The 22,038-nt window shown below is 42.1% G+C and overlaps 1 protein-coding gene across 4 annotated transcripts in view; it reads right to left on the bottom strand.

The window, feature by feature from the left end:
- The window catches only part of il1rapl1a (interleukin 1 receptor accessory protein-like 1a), a 278,552-nt gene that overhangs the window by 155,778 nt on the left and 100,736 nt on the right, over positions 1 to 22,038 (bottom strand). For all 4 annotated transcript variants that reach the window (XM_050048581.1, XM_050048580.1, XM_050048583.1 and 1 more), the window contains exon 3: positions 10,703 to 10,988. In XM_050048581.1, the coding sequence (XP_049904538.1) occupies positions 10,703 to 10,988 (286 nt within the window). The remainder of the gene's footprint in view (positions 1 to 10,702; positions 10,989 to 22,038) is intronic.

Genomic DNA, 22,038 nt, shown 5'->3' with positions numbered 1-22,038 from the left:
TCCATCACTGCAGGTCCAGAGCTTGAATCTGAATGCAGATGATGGGGAGGTTGGCATCAGAGTAATGGAGGCTGCAGGAAGGAGTGTGGTGATGGACAAGGTGGGTGATGTAGGTGGTTATGCAGGGCTTTGTGAGTGAAAAGGAGTTTCATTTGAATCTGTGATGGGATAAAAAGCCAGGAGAGGTGCTTTAGGACAGGGGTGATGTTGTCACGGGAATGGGAGTGATGGAGGAGCAGAATTCTGAATGGACTGGAGTTTATTAAAAGGGATCTATTAGGATCATTTTCAGCTCGTACTTGTATTTTGGGTTTCTACTAGAACGTGTTTAATGCTTTAATGTTAAAAAAACACTTAATTTTCCTCAAACTGTCTGTGCTGGAACACCTCTCTCTTTAATGGAGTATAGCCACACTTTCTAGCCTCTAAAATCACCATTAAAAGCTCCGAAACCAAAATCTTCACAACCAGACGTGTTCCAGCAGGAACATGATCCAAAACTGGGAAAAAAATGACAACATCGGCAACAGATATTACATGTTTTCTGGACATTAGCATGTAGCTACATGTAGCAGCATCACCTTGTAGGGTATATGCCCCATATAGGCTGAGTCCTTTGCAGTAGCTCATGTTCGATTGCGACACGCAGCCCTTTGTTGCGTGTCATCCCCTCTCTCTCCCACTTTTCCTGTCAGTCTTGAGCTGTACTATCATGAAAGGCAAAAAATTAAAGCACCTAATTCATAGCTAGACAAGTTCCAGCGGTAAAATGATCAGAAAATCAGGGGAAAATAACATTAGCAACCGATATTACATCTTTCTTTGACGTTAGCATGTAGCTACATGTACTACAGTATACTTGTAGCAGAAGAATGACTGTAATGGAGTATAGCGGCACTTTCTATTGTGAAAAATCTCCAGAAAAAGCTCTAAAACACTATCAGGCATGTTCCACCAGGAATATGATCCAAATTTAGGGAGAAATTAACAACTGCAGTAACCAAGATTATATGTTTCCTTGACATTAGCATGTAGCTATATGTAGCATTGCACTTGCAGCTAGGAAATGACTAACTAAGTATGGCAGAAGTTTATACTGTAAAAAAAAATCAGCAACTAGGGGTGACCTCTAGCTCATCTTGTAGAGTGTGCGCCCCCTGTAGGATGAGGTCTTTGCAGCACCTCAACCTTCACCATTGAAGGCAAAAAACAGCTAACAAGCATCTCATTCACAGCTGGACATGTTCCAGCAGTAATATGATTGGAAATTTAAGGAGAAAGGATTACATCTTTCTTTAACGTTAGCATGTAGCTACATGTAGCAGTATACTTGCAGCTGAGGAATGACAGTAATGGAGTATGGCCTGTGGTCATGAGCTCTGGGTAGTGACCAAAAGAATGACGTTGTGGATATAAGCGGCCAAAATTAGTTGAGGTGTTCTGGGCACGTCCCAAAGGTAGGAGGCCACAAGGCAGACACAGAACACGGTGGGGGGGATTAGATATTTTGTCTGGCCTGGGAACGCCTTGGGGTCCCCTAGGAGGAGTTGGAAAGCATTGCTGGGGAGAGGGACGTCTGGGGTGCTTTGCTCAGCCTGCCGCCCCTGTGACCCGGCTTTGGATAAGCGATAGAAAATGTATGGATGGATGGATGGATGGATGGATGGAGTATAGCCGCACTTTCTATCGTTAAAAATCTCCAGTAAAAGCTCGAAAACACTGCAAGGCGAGTTCCAGCAGGAACATGATCCAAATTCAGGAAGAAATGAACAACATCAGCAACCGAGATCACATGTTTTCCTGACATCAGCACACAGCTACATATAGCAGTGTAAGCTACGTGATGTAAACTCTTAGAGTAGTGTGCCTGGAGTGAAGATCATATAAAGAAATGATCTGTCACAAGCAGACATCAGCTCGTCTCGAACGTAGAAAAGAAAAATGTTGGAAACAGAGTCTGAAGCTTGAGGTTTTAGCTCACAGGGACTATTACATATGTTTACCTCATTATGTGAAACTGTGGCGGTGTTAAATGTGAACATCTTTCATTGTTACATTATACGAAAATAAGAAAAAGCATAATAGGTTTCCTTTAAGGACAATGCACCATGAAGACTATTACAGTAGCTGAGTCTGGAGGTAATGAAAGCATGTATCAGAGTTTCAGCAATAGAAAAGGAGAGGGAAGGGCAGAGGCATTGTTAAAACAGGAGAGGGCCTTCTGCAAAGTGTTGCCACACTGTAATCTAAAATAGCTGTAACATTAATGTTTTCCTTAATTTGAAGTAAGCAGCCAGGTCCAGACCATAAAAAAACAGCCCCAGACCAAAAGTCTGCACACTTGTATAACATCTGTCTGTCTGTGTTTCCATCCTCTGCTGCCTGGCCCAGCCTGGCTGCGATGTGACACGGTCAGCCACTCGGCCGGTCGAACGGGCGGCTGTGCGTACAGCCATATGGGCTTTCATTTCATTTCATTACATTACATTTACGGCTCGCCAGATGCTCCCATTCACTGTAAATGACAGGGTTTCATATGATCTACTCAGGTTATGGAAGCAATAAGGGAGTCACCTCTCTCGTATAAACACCTCTGACCCCCTGGGACCATAAAACACAGATGCAGACACACACACACACACAAGCACACAAGCTTTAAAGACAAATGTGGCTACGTGCAGCTGTGGAAGACCGGGTAGAGATAGCGATGAGAGGAGCAGAAGGAGAATAGCTACTTGGAATGAGAAAAAAAAAGGCACTGTATACTTCTACAACATAGGAGATGACTAAAAGGGCATCTGGAAAATGCTGTAGGAAGCAAAAGTAAGATGCAAGATACTGCAACAGAGCAGTGCCCTCTTGGTGCTGAAATCTAACATTATCGACTCAATGCCTCCTATCTAGAGGGAATAGAGTGGGAAGATGCTGTGCTGTAGGCTTACAAAGTACACTTGGACAATATATTTGTCTACAGAACAAATTCAACAGAGCAAACACACACACACACACACACACACACACGCACATGTGGACACATACATGCACGTGTCGGCAAACTCGCACACCTACAAAGTCAACCCCCGCTGCTTGTTGATATAACGGGAAGATGATCAGAAATGACCTCTCGCAGTCCTGCACCTGAGCCATTAAAGTCCCCAGGGAGCCAATCGGAGAGATCTCTACATGTTAAATATTCACAGCAGGCACCCTGTGGCATTGTGGGAAGGTGTCAGTGGTGGTGCTTGATTGATGGACAGCCGGGGGTTGATGCACAGTCCTGTGGTGTCTTTCACGTCTGTCACATTCTATTTGAGTGTAGCTGCTTTGGATATTAGTCTGCGGCTCACATTAGCTGTAATTCTCCACACATTATCATCCCACATGTTGGATAATGTAATCATAGGAAGGAAATACACGCCGTTTCACCTTCTTCAAAACACTGGCTCATTACTGGGACTATTATAAAAATAATTAATCAGCTGGAACACGGAGGGACTGTGGCTGTGAGAGAGGTAGAGCGAGGAGGACAGATTGATGGATCTGAATCGATGTTGCAGGCCTTATGCGAGATGACATGCAGAGGAGAGAGGCAGAGAAAGAGCAAAGGGGTGGAAGACAGGAAGAGCAGAGGAAAGCACAAAGAGATTGGTATGTAAATGAAGTCACCTTCACGTGAAAACTGGCGATTAGACTTAAATTTCCAGACAGAGAAGGACAAAGATAACTATTCACACACATGCAGGCATTTATGCAACACCTAAAGACACACACTCCGGTGTGTGCCTCCATATCTCTGTCTGAGTAAAACATCTGGAGGGCTTCAGTAAAAAGCTGAACTTAACACAGAGGGATTTACCTACATTTATAGACAGTACACAACACGCCCAGAGCTATTGGAAACCATCCTGCCATATATACAGTGCAGTCAGGAGGTATTAGGGCAGTGACACATCTTTTGTTGTGCTGGCTTTTGTACCGCAGCGCACTGGATTAGAAATGAAACAATGACTACAGCTTTAAAGCACTGACTATCAGCTTTAATTTGAGGGTGCTTACATCAAGATCAGATTGAATTGAGATACAATAAAATCATTGTAGCATACTGTGCAGTCATCATCGCTTCTAAATAGCTCATTGCCTTCACCACCACTAAATTCCTGGTATGCATTCTCCATGCATCTCATACTCGCGAGTGCTTTAATCGGACTACTCACAGTCTGTGTGGTCAAAAATATCTGTGTATCACCCAGTAAATTTCCAAGGCTCCTTCAGTGGCTCTGGTTCTTTGACACATCATAGATTTTACTTATTGTGGTATCATAAAATGGTGGATAACTTTTATAAAGGAGGGCCAATTTCTGAACAGAGTTACAGATAAAGGGGTGACAGCCGTCATTCAGTTGGCATGTTCTGATGATTTATAGATATTGCGGCTTCCAAATAAGCTATTCAAAATAATCAAAAATAGCCACCCATAGGCGCCATAATGGGAGATATGATGAACTCACGGTCTTTGGTTTACTTTACTCACTGTTTGATGATCCAGGGCGCTTCGGTTGGTTTTAGAGTTGACTGATTTGAGAAAGTATGAAGTAATTGTCTCGACTTTCGTGGTTTGTAAAAAAAAAAAAAAAAAAATTGCCAAACAAACATTCCCCAAATATACAGGCCTTCACAAAAACAAACTTCAAATCAATGGTGTATTAAACAACATCATCAAACAACATAAAAACTAAGATTAACCAACACACGGCGGTCTAAGACTATAACCTTGTGGCATCTTCCACGCTCTACACTCACATCAGCACCCATGCCAGGTCAAATGGTGCATTAAAGTGACTCAAAAAATAAAAGGAAACTAGGACTTGCTAGAAATGGCTCATAGTGGACGTTATCTTGTCCAAGAACCGTTATCTCACATTATTATTTTATTGTGGAATGTAGCATTTCATGTGATGATGATAATTTGATACTTCACTTGTTAGTTTCATTGTGTTGAATTGTAATGAAATGACATGTTAAACAAAACAACAATATATTTCATCTTAACTTTTTCCACTCTGCCACTTCCTACCATAGACTCATTGTTGTCTCTTTTCTTTTTCTTTTTTTTAGGGGGACAGGGGATCTTAAGGGGGAGATAGGAGATCAGCAGTTAATGGTACATATAAGTGATATACGTCTGTAAACTGGGAAACTTAAGATTATTAACAATGCAGTTCAGCACTGCGTCAAGTTTTCAACTTGCAACTATTCAAACTTTAAAAGTTCAAAGAATGTAAGGTTTAAGGACATTATGATGGAACTATATGATGGATATTCCCATGCTCAATTACGTCTCATAAATTGTTGCAGCAATTTTTGGGTTGATACTATTTGCCACACAGATTTGGTGCCTAATTTAAGCATGATTATCAATTGAGAATTGAAAAAAAAAAAAAAAAAAAAGGTCAAAAATCCTCCTGAAATGCCACAGTAGTATCAAAAACTTCTGATGTTTGATTTCTGTAAGAACTTTATGTATGTATACCACTTCTACGTATGTGGTATATACTGTCTGTACTGTGCAGTGTGTACAGTACTCACTGTTTTTATTATGTAAGGCACCTGCATTGGTAACTTGGTCACTTAACAAGGTAGCTACTGCATTTTTTATGTTGGATTTTGTACTGTGCAGTGTGTACATACCGTTTCTATTATGTTAGGCACATGGATTTACTGTAGTCTGCACCGCAGCTTGTATTTTTTTATTTATTGCGTCTACTTCTTATGTGTAGGACTACAGATGGAATTGGTGTTTTGCTAAATCTGGTGCAAGCATGTTTTCATTTGTTGTAAATGCTTATTGTCATTGCACACTGTCCTCTTATAAATCAGATAAACTAAACTTAAACTCAACTGCAGTTTGCAGCGATTGTATGGGGAGCACTTCTGTTCTGGAAACTGCTCCTTGTCAATAAATGCAGCCATACATCCTCTGAATGCCTGAGGTCTCTAGTTTGTAGCTGTAAAGTTTCATGAGGCTGTGATTATCCTAGAGGTCACTAAAGGTCTTTCTTTTTTTTTTTTACAGTGTTGTCCATTAAAAAAAGGTCTTACTGTAATAAAATGGTGACTAAAGGTAGAAACATCATCACACTTGAATAAAATCGGGCTCACTGAATCCATAAGCGTCTCAACTTTCCAATCCAATCATATCATTTATGCAATTCCAAGACTGTTTAGGGATCCCAGCAGGTAGAAATATTAAGAAACAAATGGTGATACTACATGGAGATAGCATAAAGTAGGGGTGTCTGTAAAAGCGAGATTTGTGGGCACCTGCAGAACTCATTTTCATTCATTTATCTTGAGGTGAGAGGTCAAGGGAGCCCTGTGAAAATAGCCATACCAGTTTTTCCTTTGTGTTATTTAACCCCCTGTCTTAGCGTGACAAGGATTCCTTAGGTCTTGTAATGTCGCATGATGCCGAAATCTTCACTGTCTCTTTACAATTCAGCCCGCTACAGCCTCTAAAAGACAGTAATGTCAGCCTTGGTCCCAGCGTCCTAACAGAGTGGAAGAGGTTAATCTGTAAATACAGACATCCATGACAAAATGTAACACATGGTAGTGGAGGTCATTGACGCCACTGAATTACGTCTCAGGACTAATTTACATTGAAATAACATTCTTGAAATATGACACATAGTGTGCATGTTCATTCTGACATGCTACACACTATCAGTGGCACGTAATGTGCTTTTAATTGCATGTTTTAATGATATTTTTACAACCCAGTGACTCATTAAGGTTTGGGATTGTACGCACTGAGCAGCCAGTTTATTAGGTGCACAATTAGGTAAATCGAATACCAAATCAATCAGTCCTGAGATAAAGTCGACCTTTACAAAGCTTAATGTATATATCTAATATTTTATGTTAATATGTCAGAGAGGCTTGACTCAACTCTATTGTGTGATATCTGTTCATTCCCACTAATGTCAATGAGGGTTGTTACAATGGTTGTTGTCATTCAGACATCTGACGTTTGGATACATGAAGGTCTACGGCATTTATTGTATGAACTCTGCCGAAAAGACTGAGGCATATTTTTCCTGTCTTTGCCTGCAGGGAGTTTTAGGGAAGAGTGTTTAGGTCATACGTGCTAAAATGTGTGACTCAAAAGCTTACACCCTAACAAAGACAATTGATTTCAGCTCAGAGGCAAATCTCTCACAGTGTTCTGATTAGGTTATCTGAGAAGTTAGAAATCCCCCCCAGCTCAACACGAGCACCGAGAAAGACGGAGCTGGGGGCACTTTCTACAACTGTAGTGCTCCACAGAGCTGAAGTATGCTCTGAATCTCAAACATCTGAATAGGAACCGAGCCTTGTTGGAAGAAATTGTCAATAATCAAAGACAATATTAATTTACCTTGAGACAAGATTGTTTGTGCCAGATTAGTCCTACGGAGAGCAGTAATGAATTGCAGTATAGGCTGGGGTATCATTGACAAACACACTCCCCCGGTCACACTCAATGTATCCTGCAAGCCTCTCTGGGTCTTTAAGAGGCCTTTAACTGAGTTTATTAAAAACTCTCTGAAATGAAGAGCTGCAATGAGCCGTTTATTGAGGGATGTTCTCCACTGTAAAGGTTAATAAGTTACTGCCACATAATTATGCATCTTGTATTAGGAAGAGTCTCTCTGTAATGGCCCACTAAAGAGTGTGTATGTGTGGGTGTTTGTGTTTGTATTCACTTATCTCGCTTTGTCTCTACAGTATATCTCCCCTCGCCACTTCACAGGGCTTATAGTTCACTATAAGATCAATTAGCTAATGGGAGCAGACAATTTCATCTAATTTCAAAGGTAAACACACAAGTTACCAGTGCTGGGCATGTTACATACAAAATGTAATACATTGGTTAGCATTGTTGCCTCACTGCAAGAGAGTTTACATGTTCTCCTTGTGTCAGCATGGGTTTTCGCTGGGTACTCCAGCTTCCTCCCAAAGACATGCAGGTTAATCGGTGACTCTAAATTGTTCGGAGGTGTGAATGTGAGTGTGAATGGTTGTCTGTCTCTATGTGTCAGCCCTGTGATAGTCTGGTGACCTGTCCAGGGTGTACCCTGCCTCACACCCAGTGTCAGCTGGGATAGACTCCAGCCCCCCTGTGACCCCTAACAGGATAAGCAGTTACAGAAAATGAATAAATGAATAGTTACTTTAATTTAATGGTAATGGGTAATGTTGTTTCATAGTGAGTAATCAAAGCAAAGCTCAGGTTTATGGCAGCTCATTATAAATTCAGCGAAACTACGGGGCACCCACTACCGGACCTGGTAGAGCAGGCGCCCCATGTACAAAGGCTTTGTCCTTGCCACAGTGGCTGTGGGTTCAATTCCAACCCACAGCCCTTTGCTGCATGTCATCCCACATTTCTCTCCCCCTTTCACGCTACATCCGTCCTATCAAATAAAGGCGAAAAGCTACTGTACAGCCTAATAAAGGTTCTCAGATAGCGCAAATCTGGACCATTCACATGCAGTGTTTACCACGTTATTTTAGAATTGCCCACTCATACCCCCACCGCTAGGAGAGCGGCCCACAGCTTTGGAGATGGTACTTTAAAGGGCCAGTGTGTAAAATGGGTTGAAAACAGTGACATCAGCGGTCAAATTCTAGATTGCAGGGCTCACTCGCTCACCCCTCCTGTCGGGTAAATGACGGTGGCCTCGTAGGGACAAAAAGCCTTGCGCAGACACAAGTTTTTCAGGAGTAGGTCTATCTAGCGACGAGGTAAATATTTATTTAGAAATCTAAACCATGTTACAATATTGTAATGAATCCCTCATGGAAAAAGGCCAGTTTATTTGAGCACTCCAAAAACTCCGGTAACACTCCAGGGGGTAAAAGACTCCCAAACTCTGACTCTTCTAGCGTAACACACACACTTCATACACACATACTCGTTTACAATACCTAGCGGGGACCCCCTCCCCTCTCTGCTCCACCAATCTCCAGCCCGCACACTGACTGACAGTGTAGCCTGTAAACAGAGCTCAGCTGTTTATTTAGCCTAGCAATATCTCCGGACTATAGTAGCTGCAAAGGACGATTTTGAAGAGTTTCTTGTAGCGGACACAGACCCAGAGCCATACCTGTTTGAGCCAGACTACACAGATGAGAGCCGGAGTACACTGAGCGGGCGAGAAGAGTTGTTGAGTCTGTTGTTTCCTCCTCCTTCTTCCTTCCTTCCGCTGTCTTCGTTGGTTTATTTATACACGCGAAACGCGTTCTCTGGCTCGCTGGATTGTCCGCTCGGTCTGCCGTACATACATGGCGGCGCAAGATGGCGACCTCTCTAAAGCAAGGCCCTTGCTATATATATATATATAAAAGCATAATTATAAGGCTACGAAAACCAAACGAATTTTATTTTATAGCGATTATACACTTATATAAACATATTAATGGGTAGAATATTCAGATTCAGGTTCAGATTTGACAATAAACCATGCCAAATATTACACACTGGCCCTTTAATTACCAACTGTAGCAACTCAAATTCAGCCAGTACAAACCCCACCACTGGAGCGGCCAGCGGCATCACTGAGTCTAACCTGTATAATGGCAGCAACAGAAAGTTTTCTGATCTAGCAGGGCTGGTCCGGGATCAGAGCCCCGGCACAGAGGTTTGTGCTGGCTGAATTCGAGTTGATAGACCTTGCCGAGGGCTGAGGTGTAGATGAATGAAAGGTTGAACTTCATTATGTGTGATAACACGCTTTACTACTGAAATCCTATTAGTGACGTGTTGCATTTCTTCGTTGCTCCTCCTGCCACTACACTGCGCTCAACACTGTCAGTTACATGTATCAGGAAAAAGTAAGAGGATGTAGATGATGCAACTTACTTCAAGAACATTCTAGAAACTGGCTCATTTTTTACTTGGAAGTAATATTCTTTATGTTACGAAAGTGTTTCCCTGATTAATATTATTGATGTTATCTTACCAATGAAACCAATGTTTAGACTGATGGAACAAATGTCTTTGGACCATTTAGTAGTTAGCATTAGGTTAATTTAATTTCTAGGTGTCTTGGTTAGTCTGAAGAGTCTCTTAGGAGACATGTTCATAAACACATATTAAAATACAATTTGCTTCATGTCTGTGCCCCCATTCTCAAGCTTTCTATAGCTTATCAGTGTGTTCCACTTCACATCTCCATTATTTCTTATGAATTGTGCTTGTATTTTTTGTAGCTGTTTTTGTGAACAAAATTGTTAATTGAATCAAATAGTTCAAAATTTGGGGAAACATGCTTATTTGCTTTCTCTCTAAGAGTTAGATAAAAACATCAAGACCATTTGTGTCTTTTATCTTTTTCACATTTCTGTTTGTGTGTGGATTAAACTGTGATGAAAAGTGCCAATTAGTAGAGTTACTGTCAGGCGTTTTTCTGAATTTTGGAAAGACTCAGGTTAGCTGCTTCCCCCTGCTTCCAGTTTGTATGCTAAACTAATCACCTTCAGGTTCCAGCTCAATACTTAATGCACAGACATGTGAGTGGTTTTAATCTTCTCATCTAATGCAAAATTATATCTTTCAGGATTTTAAAAACTATGACAAAACATAATCAGATAACTTGTTAAACTGGACATTTAAATGCATCACCCCCTTCATTATCTCTCTTCCCTCCACCCTACCTACCGTAAAACGCAGGAGTAGAGGCCCACGTCCTGGAGGTCCGCAGGTCTGAACCAAATGGCATCCTCCTCCTTGCTCATACGCACGCCGTCGAAAGAGATGGGCTCTTCAAAGTCGCTGTGGCCCAGGCCGGAGCTGCGGTACCACATGAGGCTGAGGCCCACACTCTGCGCCTGGCTGTAATTGGCCCGGATGTAACCATAGAACAGAGCGCACTTCAGCCGCACCGGCTCACCCTGCAGCACCCGGTACTTCAGTAAGTCCACTGACCAGTCTGTACAGCCGTCCGCTACGGAGAAACAGAGAGAGCGAAAGAGAGACGTTAATTTACAGAAATACAATAAAGAAATATTAAACATCTTCATGTTACTTTAAAATAATATACGAGTGGGATGAGGATTACCAGGTTATAAACCACCCACAATAATCCTCTTCTTATTTATTAGGAATCACTCACTTTAAGAGCTTTATTAGTGATGAGACACTAAGCTGTGCACAATATACAACTCTGCATTGTCTTAATGGTATATGTATATTTATGTCTTTTGCTTTTGGAGGCTTGCAATATTCTGCTCAGTGCCTCCTCTTCTCATCTCCCCTGTCGCTGCTCACACATTCAGTGCATGTGTGCCACCTTGGCACACATGCCACAGAGACAGCTCAGACCCTATCCTGCAATATCCAAACACGCAACCACTGTGAAATTTGGGAATGACCTGTAAAATATCTCCATAAATGATGTCAGGCTCCTCCAAGTGCTGAGGGTGCACCACAGCTCCAGTGCCAAAGAGTGCAAGGGCAGTTCGTTAACTGGGAATACGCCTGGAGCTCTTGAAGCAAGGCGTGCTCCTGGTGTAACACTTGTACAGACAGATATTTTTCCTCAGGCTCTGAGCTAACAGGCTGGGTCAGCTACAATCCATTTTTTGGAGATACTCCATCCTGACTGGACCCAGAGTTTGGCCTACATGTCCACCTAGGATAGTGTGCGTACTACAGTGAAAAGTAGAGCTCATTTTACAATAAAATCACATGCAAAACAGATGGAAACTATCTCCCGGCCTAATTTTATAAATGTATACTTCAGCTTCTGCTGTATAACAAAGTGCAGAAGAGGAAAAAGTGAGGCAGAGGGCAGCTGAAAGGACATTTGACAAGAATCAGAGACAGTGGCACAGCCCCTCAGGCACACGGGTCTGTTTTAGTTCTCGCCAGCAGATCTCTCCTAATTCCCAAGCTAGCGGAGGTTAACCTATGGCCAGCTATCAGTCTCAGACTAATTAGCTACCATTTGTTTATCCAGCAGGTGCATATTAGGGAGTACATGTGTGTGCAAGTGTAACCGGAGAGATTGAGAGAGAGCGAAGGGTGATGGTGTGGTGAGATAAAGTAATAAGAACCCCGCTGCGTGCCAGTCTGTGAGTGATACAGAGCCTCACAGGGACAGCTATGCTTGTAATTAATACTCTTAATTACCAGGGAAGTAATGTGTGTCTTAGTGTGTGTGTGTTTGCATGAGCATGCATTCCCTATACGAATGGTTGTCTGCCTAATTATGTCTGTTAATTACCAGTAGGCTAAGCCACAAATGTGTGTGCGCTTACATATGAATGTGAGAGAAACAGAAAGTGTGTGTGTGTCTGTGTGTGCGGGGTATAATGTGTGAAACCCTGTCTAATTATCACTGCTAATAACGAGAGCAGGGCCCCTATAGATGAAGACAGGCACATGTGCACTCTCATATGTGTTCACACGCACTCCTCACAACTTTAAACTTGATTATGCAACTGTTAACCACCTTAATAATGAACACCGTTAATTATTAAAGCACAGAGGACAAGCTGTTTTTGGCAATTGAGTTGTATGGCTGAATTATTTAAATATCACCCCAAAACAAGGAAAAAAAAATCTTAATTTTCCATTATTCCATTATTATTTCAGAGAAATGGGGCACAATCCACTTCTATTGGTGCATCTATCTCCTTCGAAGATTTAAAGGTTCTGTATGTAGGCTAACTTTTAGAAAGACACACAGTCTGTATTCTGTTGCTAGCAATTCATAGCCACAAGTGAGCACCTTGACACCACCAAAACAGTGATAAAAACAAGACTGGCTATGATTGACATTATGAACAACCAATGGCAGATCTGTGTAGCTAAGATACAGCTAGCCAGCTAACCTTAGCTCAGGTTATGGTTAACTCATTCTACTGCATCGCTCTTGGTTACAAGAAAGCACTTTATACCGTTACACTGTGTTATTATTGAGTCATAATACATAAGTTAGTATCATGTATTGTATCAAAATCAACAATCGATAAGTAGCGCGATAATTTTATGTGGCAATATTGTATCGTCACACAGTGCCAATTATTGATTTTTTAAATTATATAAATTATCGATATTACAAATACAAATTAAACTTGAGGTAGCCTACTAAAATAAAACAATCAATTGCTTTTTGAGTTCACTAGATACATTAGGCTGCTACAAAAAATAGCTCTAGTGAGATGAACAGACTGAAAGTCTAATTAGATAAACAGATGTTGACAAAGCTTTCCTTTGGGGACATAATTTATAGTTGAAAAAAAAGGTAATTAATCACAATATATTTTATCGCAACATATTTAAAATCGCAGTAATATTGTATCATGACTTAAGTATTGTGATAATATCGTATCGTGAATCCTTTGGTGATTCCCAACCCTATTATGTATCAAGCCAACAAATCCAGTCAGATAAGTTGGTATTTTACTAGGGACAACGTTAGCAAGAAAGCTAAAGTAGCCATCAATTCATTTGCCACTGGATTACTACTTCTCACGGAAAAAGAGTGGACAGCAGCTCGGACCTTAACCCCTGCAGCAACTCAAAGTTAGCAAGTGTCAACCCCAGCCCCGGGCAGCAGTGCAAGGTCTAATCCAGTGGTTCCCGAGTCGTCCAGCCACAGGCTCCAGATTTCTCCGTAGCTATCACTTCAAGGTCCACACGGTTTCATATATTCAGCATCATACTTGTGTTTGGCCACGTCGTCGAGCTATTTTGCTGTGTCTGTCCAGTAGCTGACCATTAGCCACTCAGTCTACAGCAGGAAACGGCCCTTTTTTTTTTATGAACCTCACACATTGACAAGTTGTTGACTTGAGGTCCATTTCAAATGGACCCCTGACCCACCAGTTGGGAACCACTGGTCTAGTCCATGCAATGGCAGCAACAGAAAGTGTACCAATCCAGTGATCAGACCCTGACACTCAGTCTTGCTCTGGCTGAATTCAAGCTGCTACAGAGTGTTAAGTGAAGGACCATAATCACCGGGCAGCAGTCTTTTACATATAAGTCGGTCCACAGGTTGCTATAGGCAACCGAGAAAGTCTACGTTGCATTACAACCAATTTAGCCATTAGCAATGAAACACTTTTTATACATGTAATGAGTTACACACCGAAGAGGAGAAGAATTCAGTAGAATCTAATCAGGAGAGAAATACTGAAGCACATACATTCCTCCCCTGACATTAGACTGAGTTTCCACTGAAGGCAGCAGGTAGGTCCTCTGCCCTCTCTGCATATCAATCTGCTAATCAGCAGGGACAGCTGAGGCTTCATTCAGCCTTTTCTTATTCAGCCTCTACACCTCTAATGGATATGACCTCTGCCTCTCACTCACTCTCTCCATCCCTGCCCTCCCTGCCACAACAAAAACTGTTTATTCTAACGAGCTTGTATCCCGATTCACAATGAAAGAAAACATTTCATTCAGTGGCGGCGCGCCTGTCAGTTTCTCTCACCATGCAGATCTACAGACACGTGCTGTCCGAGAAACAAACTCCCTGCATGCATAAGGCAATGTAAACACACACACACACACACACACACACACACAACAAGGAGGCCTTTCATTCCTCACAGACCTCCAGATGGGAGTTGTTTAATGCGGTGGCCTTTTGTGGGGGAAACCATATTTACGTCTGAAACTCAAAACGGTTTTATCAACTCAATTAGAGGCTGACATTTCCCACATCCCCACGCTGGGCTGGAAAATCAATGCTTCCCGCTGGAGGAATACTGCAGTCCTCACCTCTCACTCTCCCTCTGCTGACAGCACATCCACATCCACACACAAACACAGGATCTCTCCCTGTTCCTCACTGCACCTCTGGGATGTCACACCTTTAGCGATTCTGTTCAGCCGATCTTAGACAAGCCCATAGTGGTGAAGGATGTTTCCATATGGACACATTCCCACATGGCTGTCAGACTGAGGGGCCTGTGCCCCAACAAATCTTACTGCAGCACTGTAAGCTGCAGCACTCTTTCACCGGCGACTGCTGCTGCTCTGCTGCTGCTGCTGCCCTAACACTGCTACAGCACATGATGTGTAGGGCATAGGTATGGCTGGTGCAAGGAGGAATGTCAAGCTGTAGGATATGTGTGTATGGCTCACAGAAAACTTATTACATTCTGCATCTAGGCAGACCTGTCCGTCTTCCTGTGACATTAAACCAAAGCAATAAATACAGACCCCTGAGCTACAATAAATTTACCTACATCCATGCAAGCAAATGCACACTCACAACAACCCAACACACAAACATACACAACCACAGAGCGGGCCACATGTCATCTGAGTCACCCCCCCACATGCCCCCCTACCCTAATAATCAAATTCCCATTATCCTTTCACAACAGTATATCACTCAACTGTGCTTCGCTTTCCTACTCGCATGTGTCTCATGCCGCCCCTCTGTAGTCGGCCTCTCTTCTCTCATCACTACCTGCTCTCCTAATGAAGTGTAATTATCAGATGTTGGGTGGGCGGCGGGGTTCTCACAGGCCAGGAAGACATTCAATGATCTATATGTGGATAAGGACTCTTAATAACTTTCTGTCTCTCTCATTCTCTTTCTCTCCTCCTCACCCACTCCGCATACATGAGTCCACATCTCTGTCTCCCGATCCAACCAACTCATTCCTCCTGGCTTTGGCACTGATCTCTTTCCCTCCTCCACTGCTGGTTTGCTGGTTTTAACTGATATTTAAAACAATAATGACTAATTCTCTTTTTAGTCAGTACGCTGTGTAATTAATTTTCATATGAAACAGAGTATTACCTTACAGAAACATACTGCTAAGCAATAAACCTTGTGGCAAAGAAATGACCAGCAAGATCCACCTGTTCATTCTTGGCAAAGGTTAATCTTGTACTATAGATCTCTATGGTTGTCCAGCTCTACTAGTGTGAACACTGTGGCTGACCTCTACAGGTAACTGTGCAGAATCTATAATAAATGGTTCACTGTGCTACTAAGACCTGGGATAAGATAAAAACACCACCCATAATGTTTTGTGAAATTACATATTATTCTCCCATGCTGCACACATTACTGATGCAAGGCCTCTGCACTGAGATGGTATGGGATGATTCGATGTATAGAATAGTAAATGCACAACAAAACATTCTTGCATTAGGTTTCAAAATAAGCTCAGGTATCTTTAACAATCTGTGAAGCCTGTTACCTGTCCATCATCTTTCTCTACTATAACTTCAAGATTAAAGGTTCTCTATGCAACATTCGGAGCACTGATAAAGCAGCAAACAACTATTAGGAAGATAAAGTCGAGCAACTGCGTCCTAAGCAGATAGTCATGCTCCCTTTGTGTGTTGTAATCAAAGCTTTTCTGTTGTGTCTTGTGGTAGACAGGCCGGATGACATGCATGTTAAGCCCCTTTACCACCGAGCAGTACGGTATGGTTCAGTTCGGTAAGTTTTTTTTTCTGTTTCCACTGTGAAAAGTTGTGGATGGTACCAATGGAATCGCTCCATATTGTCCCCATTTTTGGTCCCCCCTTTGTTGGGGTTCCTAGCACACAGATCTGGTACTAAAAGGTGGAGCTGTGAACACTGCAGTCTGATTGGTCAATAGAGGACGGTCACTCTGCTCAGGGCTGAGTTGTGGCTGGTTTTGAGGGTTAAATGTAACCACTGTTCATACTGTGGAGAGTTTTATTAGTAGACTGTAACTATAAGAAAAAATAATTCAATTCGCTTGACCGACTGCCGGCAACTTTTAAGGTGGAACGTTTACTTATAATGTTACTCAATGTGTGAGTTGACGACCTGAATCCATCAACACACTTTAAATTTCACTGTGACAACTTTGACCATTACTTTAGTTTTTATATGACATACACTTTTCGTAATGAGTGGATCTTCAAGTATATATATATGTTAATTTCGGTCGGGTTATGTGAAAGGCATATATTCTAATACTCGGACAAAAAAAAGCATCGCAGAGTGTTGTTCCTGTGGGCTCCGGCAACACTAAACCCCTGAGGTTGCCTGAGAAGGACTAAATGCACAAACTCGCTATTTTTAAATATCCCATGGAGAGAGACTCTCACTGCAGCCTGTTTTTATTTTGTCCTGAAAATGTCGGCGTGCAGCCTCGTTCTACGGACGATAAACGACGCACAGACTTCCATCTGTGTCACCAGTAATGAGGAAATACAGTGAGTGCTGGACGGAGCAGTGAGTGACAACAACCCTGCCCACATGAAAGAGTACTGTTTGCAGTGGAAACACTAGGGTCTAGATACCATGTCTGAAGGGTTACTGTTGGTTCCAGAAGTACCATACTGAAAGTGTCTGGTGGAAACAGGGCTTTAGTGCATGTGAGTCCCTGTGTGAGTATTCCAGCGGTTAGCTAATCACTGCCACTGCGGTGCGCTCATATGGCAGTTACCGCTAATAATACTGTCCTGACCTACGGAGGCGGAACAGCAATGTTGTGGAAGCGTAGTGCCCACCCCTTCATGAACTTAAATAAACAGGATCTGTGTTTGACAAAAGCAAAATTATATCAAAACATCCTTTTACAAACACTCACAGAACTCGTGCAGTATAATCCAAGTCTTATTTATACAGCATATGCTCAGTACTTCCCAAACACAGGCATTTTTGCTAAAACATTGAAATATAAACACTTCCCCCAACGAGTAGTGAGTGTTTCTGAGCACGTGCGTGCGTATGAGCAGAATTTAAATCCAGGACTCGGCCATGCATGAGACCGTTTGTGCAGAGGTGTTTCAAATAGTATGGGGTTTTTTTTGCATGTGTTTGGGAAGTACTGGGCACACGACTGGATAAATCAGACTTGGATTATACTGGATGAGTTGCAAACAGATGTTTTGACATAGTTTTGCTGTTGTTCAACATGGACCCCGATGACTATAACTCATGAAGAATGCTCGACACTTTTGGATCTCTGTTCACCTTAAAGCCATGTTAAAAGTTTTCTTCATGAATTCAATGTAACACAAGGTGAGTAAATGATATAAAAATGGTCATTCTGCTGGTGAAGTATGTTCTTAATAAAGGATGAAGACATCTGACTACAACCCACGTCTTAACCTGTGGTGGAAGAATTCTGGTTTCTCTGTAAATCACTGTCTTTTTCTTTTTAGCCAACAGTGTGCTCGTCTGTGCCCTGACTCTGAGTCTTTCCTCTAGGCTAAGACTTGTTGTCCTCAAAATAGTGGTCGGTGTTCAAAGCATCGAACCTGGGTGAACTCTGCATGACTTTTAAGTATTTCCATCCACCTGTTTCTCTACTCATTTTCAACTGATTCAGTTCAGACAGAAAACAAACAAATGGATCTGTGTGAGCTCAGTGACTGACTCGGGCCTTTGAAGTCGAAATGACATTTGCTGCAAGATTCAACGAACTGCAACCCGATAAGAAAAATAAGCCTCTGTGTCATCAATCTTTTGTTGTCGGGGATCCGCAACATGAGAACAAACTGAGTTAATGTAGCCTGGCTTTGTTTTGGTCTCCTCTGGCTCCGGTGGGGCCAAGATGTGGTTTAACAGGAACTGACACGACCTGAATTAACAACAGTACCAGAGGTTTCTTTCATGTGAGTGGAAAATTCACAAATAATCCGTAATTTATTCATGTTTTGAGTCAGAACCGACATCAGCTGAAAGGTTATCCTTGCAATATTTTATGAATATAAATAATGCATGCGTGTATTACACATTATATGTTGCACTGAGGCATGGTTGTGTATTAATGTTCTATTTCTTGTCTTTGTACAACTCTAAGTAACTTAATATCTAAAGTTTTAATCTCTGTGCCACTCCATATTTCTCTGTTCAGAATCATTCAGTCTCACTGACAGTTAATGGTTGTTCATTTATATGCAAATGTGGAACAATACTGATCATTTCTTTCTAAAAATGGTGAACTACCTTTGCTGTCTATCCAAAAAAACCTCTAGACAGAGAGCTGCTCTCAACCTATATCTACCTTCCTGTCTGTCTGTCATGACTGAATAAAAAATATAGTAACAAAGGTATAGATATAACTTAAAAACAATGTCTTGTGCTTATTGCTTTTATTTAAATTCATTTACAAAACCCCCTGATGCTTATTACCTTATTCATTGTATTCTATCTTCAACTTCCTGTTTGCTATCTGTTATTTTATGGTTTATTGCAATGTGATCTCATCGCTACTCGTCATATTGTGCTGCTTGGGCAGAAGCCCCAGCATTACTAAAAGGGCAGCCTTTGGTGTTGTATCTTGACGTAGAAGGTGTTGGTGGTTAGTTTTAGGCAACAAACTACTCTGTAATGGTTGGGAGAAGAACACAGACGACGCTACGAAACATCAGGCTTCAAGTGGCATGAATGGGGCGGTAAGAAAGGGTTGGCAGTAGGGCTGCTCGACTAAGAATTTTCCTAGTCAACCAATAGTCGTCATTTAGGGCCATTATTCAACTAGTCGCCTGGATGTTTACGATATTAATTTAATTATTAAAGTATATATTTTAGGCGGGGCAACACAATGGTTTGAGTTGAAGGTGTGAGAAAGAATAGTATCAGTAACATTGTTAACACTGTGCTACATTACAGAGAAATACAAAACCGTACTAATGAACCTTCATTAATATAGGCCTATATTTTATCTACAAGTGCACGTCACACACTGCTGTCGGCTAATGGGCATGTAGCTACTTCCGTGTTTCAGATGATACATCATGTTTGTAGTCGACCAATGAAGATGAGTTTACATATCACCTTGGGTTCGTCCTTCACCTTCTCAAAATGATCCCACACTTTGGATTTCCTGCCCGACATGTTATTAACTAGCCTGTGGAATAACCGCAGGTACCAGCCCTGGAAATTAGAGGCTGTACACAAGCCACGTCTTTAACTGCCTCTTCCTGTGTCTGTCCTTTCAAATTAAATTGGTCCAGTCATATAGGTTTTAATTTATTTTGACAAGGCACAGGTTCTAATAGAGTTTCACAATTATTTCTTTTCTGCGATCAAGCGACCACTGGAATCTTGCCAACTAATGACCTTTCTGGTCAACTAAATTTTGGTTGGCTATTAGGGGGCAGCCGTAGTTGGCGGTTAGGTTTAGGCAACAAAACTACAGGGTTATGGTTAGGAAAAGATAAAAAACATCCAGCTTTGAGTGGCTTGAACAGGGCCATAAAAAGAGGCTGGCAGTTAGGTTTAGGCTACAAAACGACTTAGTTATGGTTAGAAAAAGAACCTGGATGCTGCTAAAAATCACCCAGCTTGAGCTATGGCAAACATCACAGTCAATGCTAAAAAACACCTGGCTTCAAACACAGCGATAAAAAGGGGTTGGCAGTTAGGGTAAGGCAACAAAACAACTCAGTCATGGTTAAGAAAAGATCACAGATGTTGCTAAGAAACACCCAGCTTAGAGTGGCATGAATGAGATGGTAAGAAAAGGTTGGTGGTTGGGTTTAGGCAACAAAACTACATTTTTATGGTTGGGAAAAGACTGTAGATGTTGCCGAAATACATCCAGCTTTAAGTGGCATGAACGAGGCAGTCAGAGGTTAGGTTTAGGCCACAAAACTACTTGGTTATGGTTAGGAAAAGAACCCAGACGCTGCTTAAAATCACCCAGCATGAGTGTCAAGAACGCGGCATAAGAGGGGGTCAGGAGTTAGATTTAGCCAACAAGACTACTTGGTTAAGGTTAGGTAAAGCTCGCTCGCTTTGAGGGGCAAGAATGCGGCGATAGGAAGGGGTTGGCGGTTAGGGTAAGGCAACAAAAACTACTTGGTTTTGGTTAGGGAAAAGATTGCCAATGTCACTAAAATACACCAGGCTTTGAGGGGCAAGAATGCGGTGGTAGGAACGGGGTTGGCGGTGAGGGTAAGGCAACAAAACTACTTGGTTATGGATAGGAAAAGATTGGCGATGTCACTAAAAAACACCTGGTTTGTAGGGACACAAACAAAGGCTGCGGTGTATCGCTCTTCAAACTACATCCATTGCCCTGAGCAGCTAATAATGACATGGATCTGTTTACCTTGAAGTTGATGGATAGCCCACCGCGTCTCACATAGAAGCTAAACCGCTTGGGCAGCAACCATGGCAGCACTGCCTTGGGGCATATTTTGACGTGGGAGTGAGACAAGGTTGTTTATCATTAGTTAGGGCTATATAAGGGAATCCTCACACCTATTCCTGCTTGTTAGTACTGAACGTAAAGATTAAATGACTAAAATTCTTTAAAAAATATCTTAACTTGAGTAGTACGAGTAATTCTTGGGGGGAAGGATGAATATCACTGCCCAATTTCATGCCATCTGGTCAGTAGTTGTTGACATATCTGGCTCTAAGACAAATTGCTGGACAGATCAACCAAAGTGTTGCAGAAATGTACCAGACTATTAACACTGTCACCCACTGCTTCTGTTTCACCTTCGTTTAAACTCTACCGAATGTGTGGAGAAGTATTCACATAATTATAACAAAGGATTGGAAGAGCAGACAGAGAGAAACAACAGAGAGACGGAGGCAAGTGAAACAGTGATGGGATGGGATGTGAAGGCTGCATATGCAAAGCAAACAAGCAGCATGTCTGCCAGGCCTGCTGCCACACAGCTTCCCACCGACTCAAACCCCCACCTGAACAGCCCAGTGCCAGACTTGGAATCTGTGCCCGCCGCCGTGGCTATTGTAGCCCAAATCTGGCTGCTTCTGCTAATTGTTCAAAGAAGTATTGAGTAATTTACCCTGGATTTGCTTCTTTCGCAGCCTTGCTATTTTGTTTGTAGAGAATTCCAGCTCATTTTTTCTCTCTGTAGCTTTTTCTCGTCGTAACACAGAAAACGCAGATATTCCCAGAGCTTTTACACCAGAGGTTTTCAAACGGTGAGTCACATCCCCCCGGGGATGGAGAGGCATGAGGTAAAGATACTGAGTAAGGTGAAAGGGACAGGTGTGTGCTGGGGTTTTAAAACAAAGGGAAGCAAGTTGTTGTAGTTTTGCCTGCTGATTTTGC

This window comes from Epinephelus moara, chromosome 7 (assembly GCF_006386435.1).
Source record: "Epinephelus moara isolate mb chromosome 7, YSFRI_EMoa_1.0, whole genome shotgun sequence".
In the NCBI taxonomy this organism is placed as follows: Eukaryota; Metazoa; Chordata; class Actinopteri; order Perciformes; family Serranidae; genus Epinephelus; species Epinephelus moara.
This window is presented reverse-complemented; position numbering and strand designations above follow the sequence as displayed.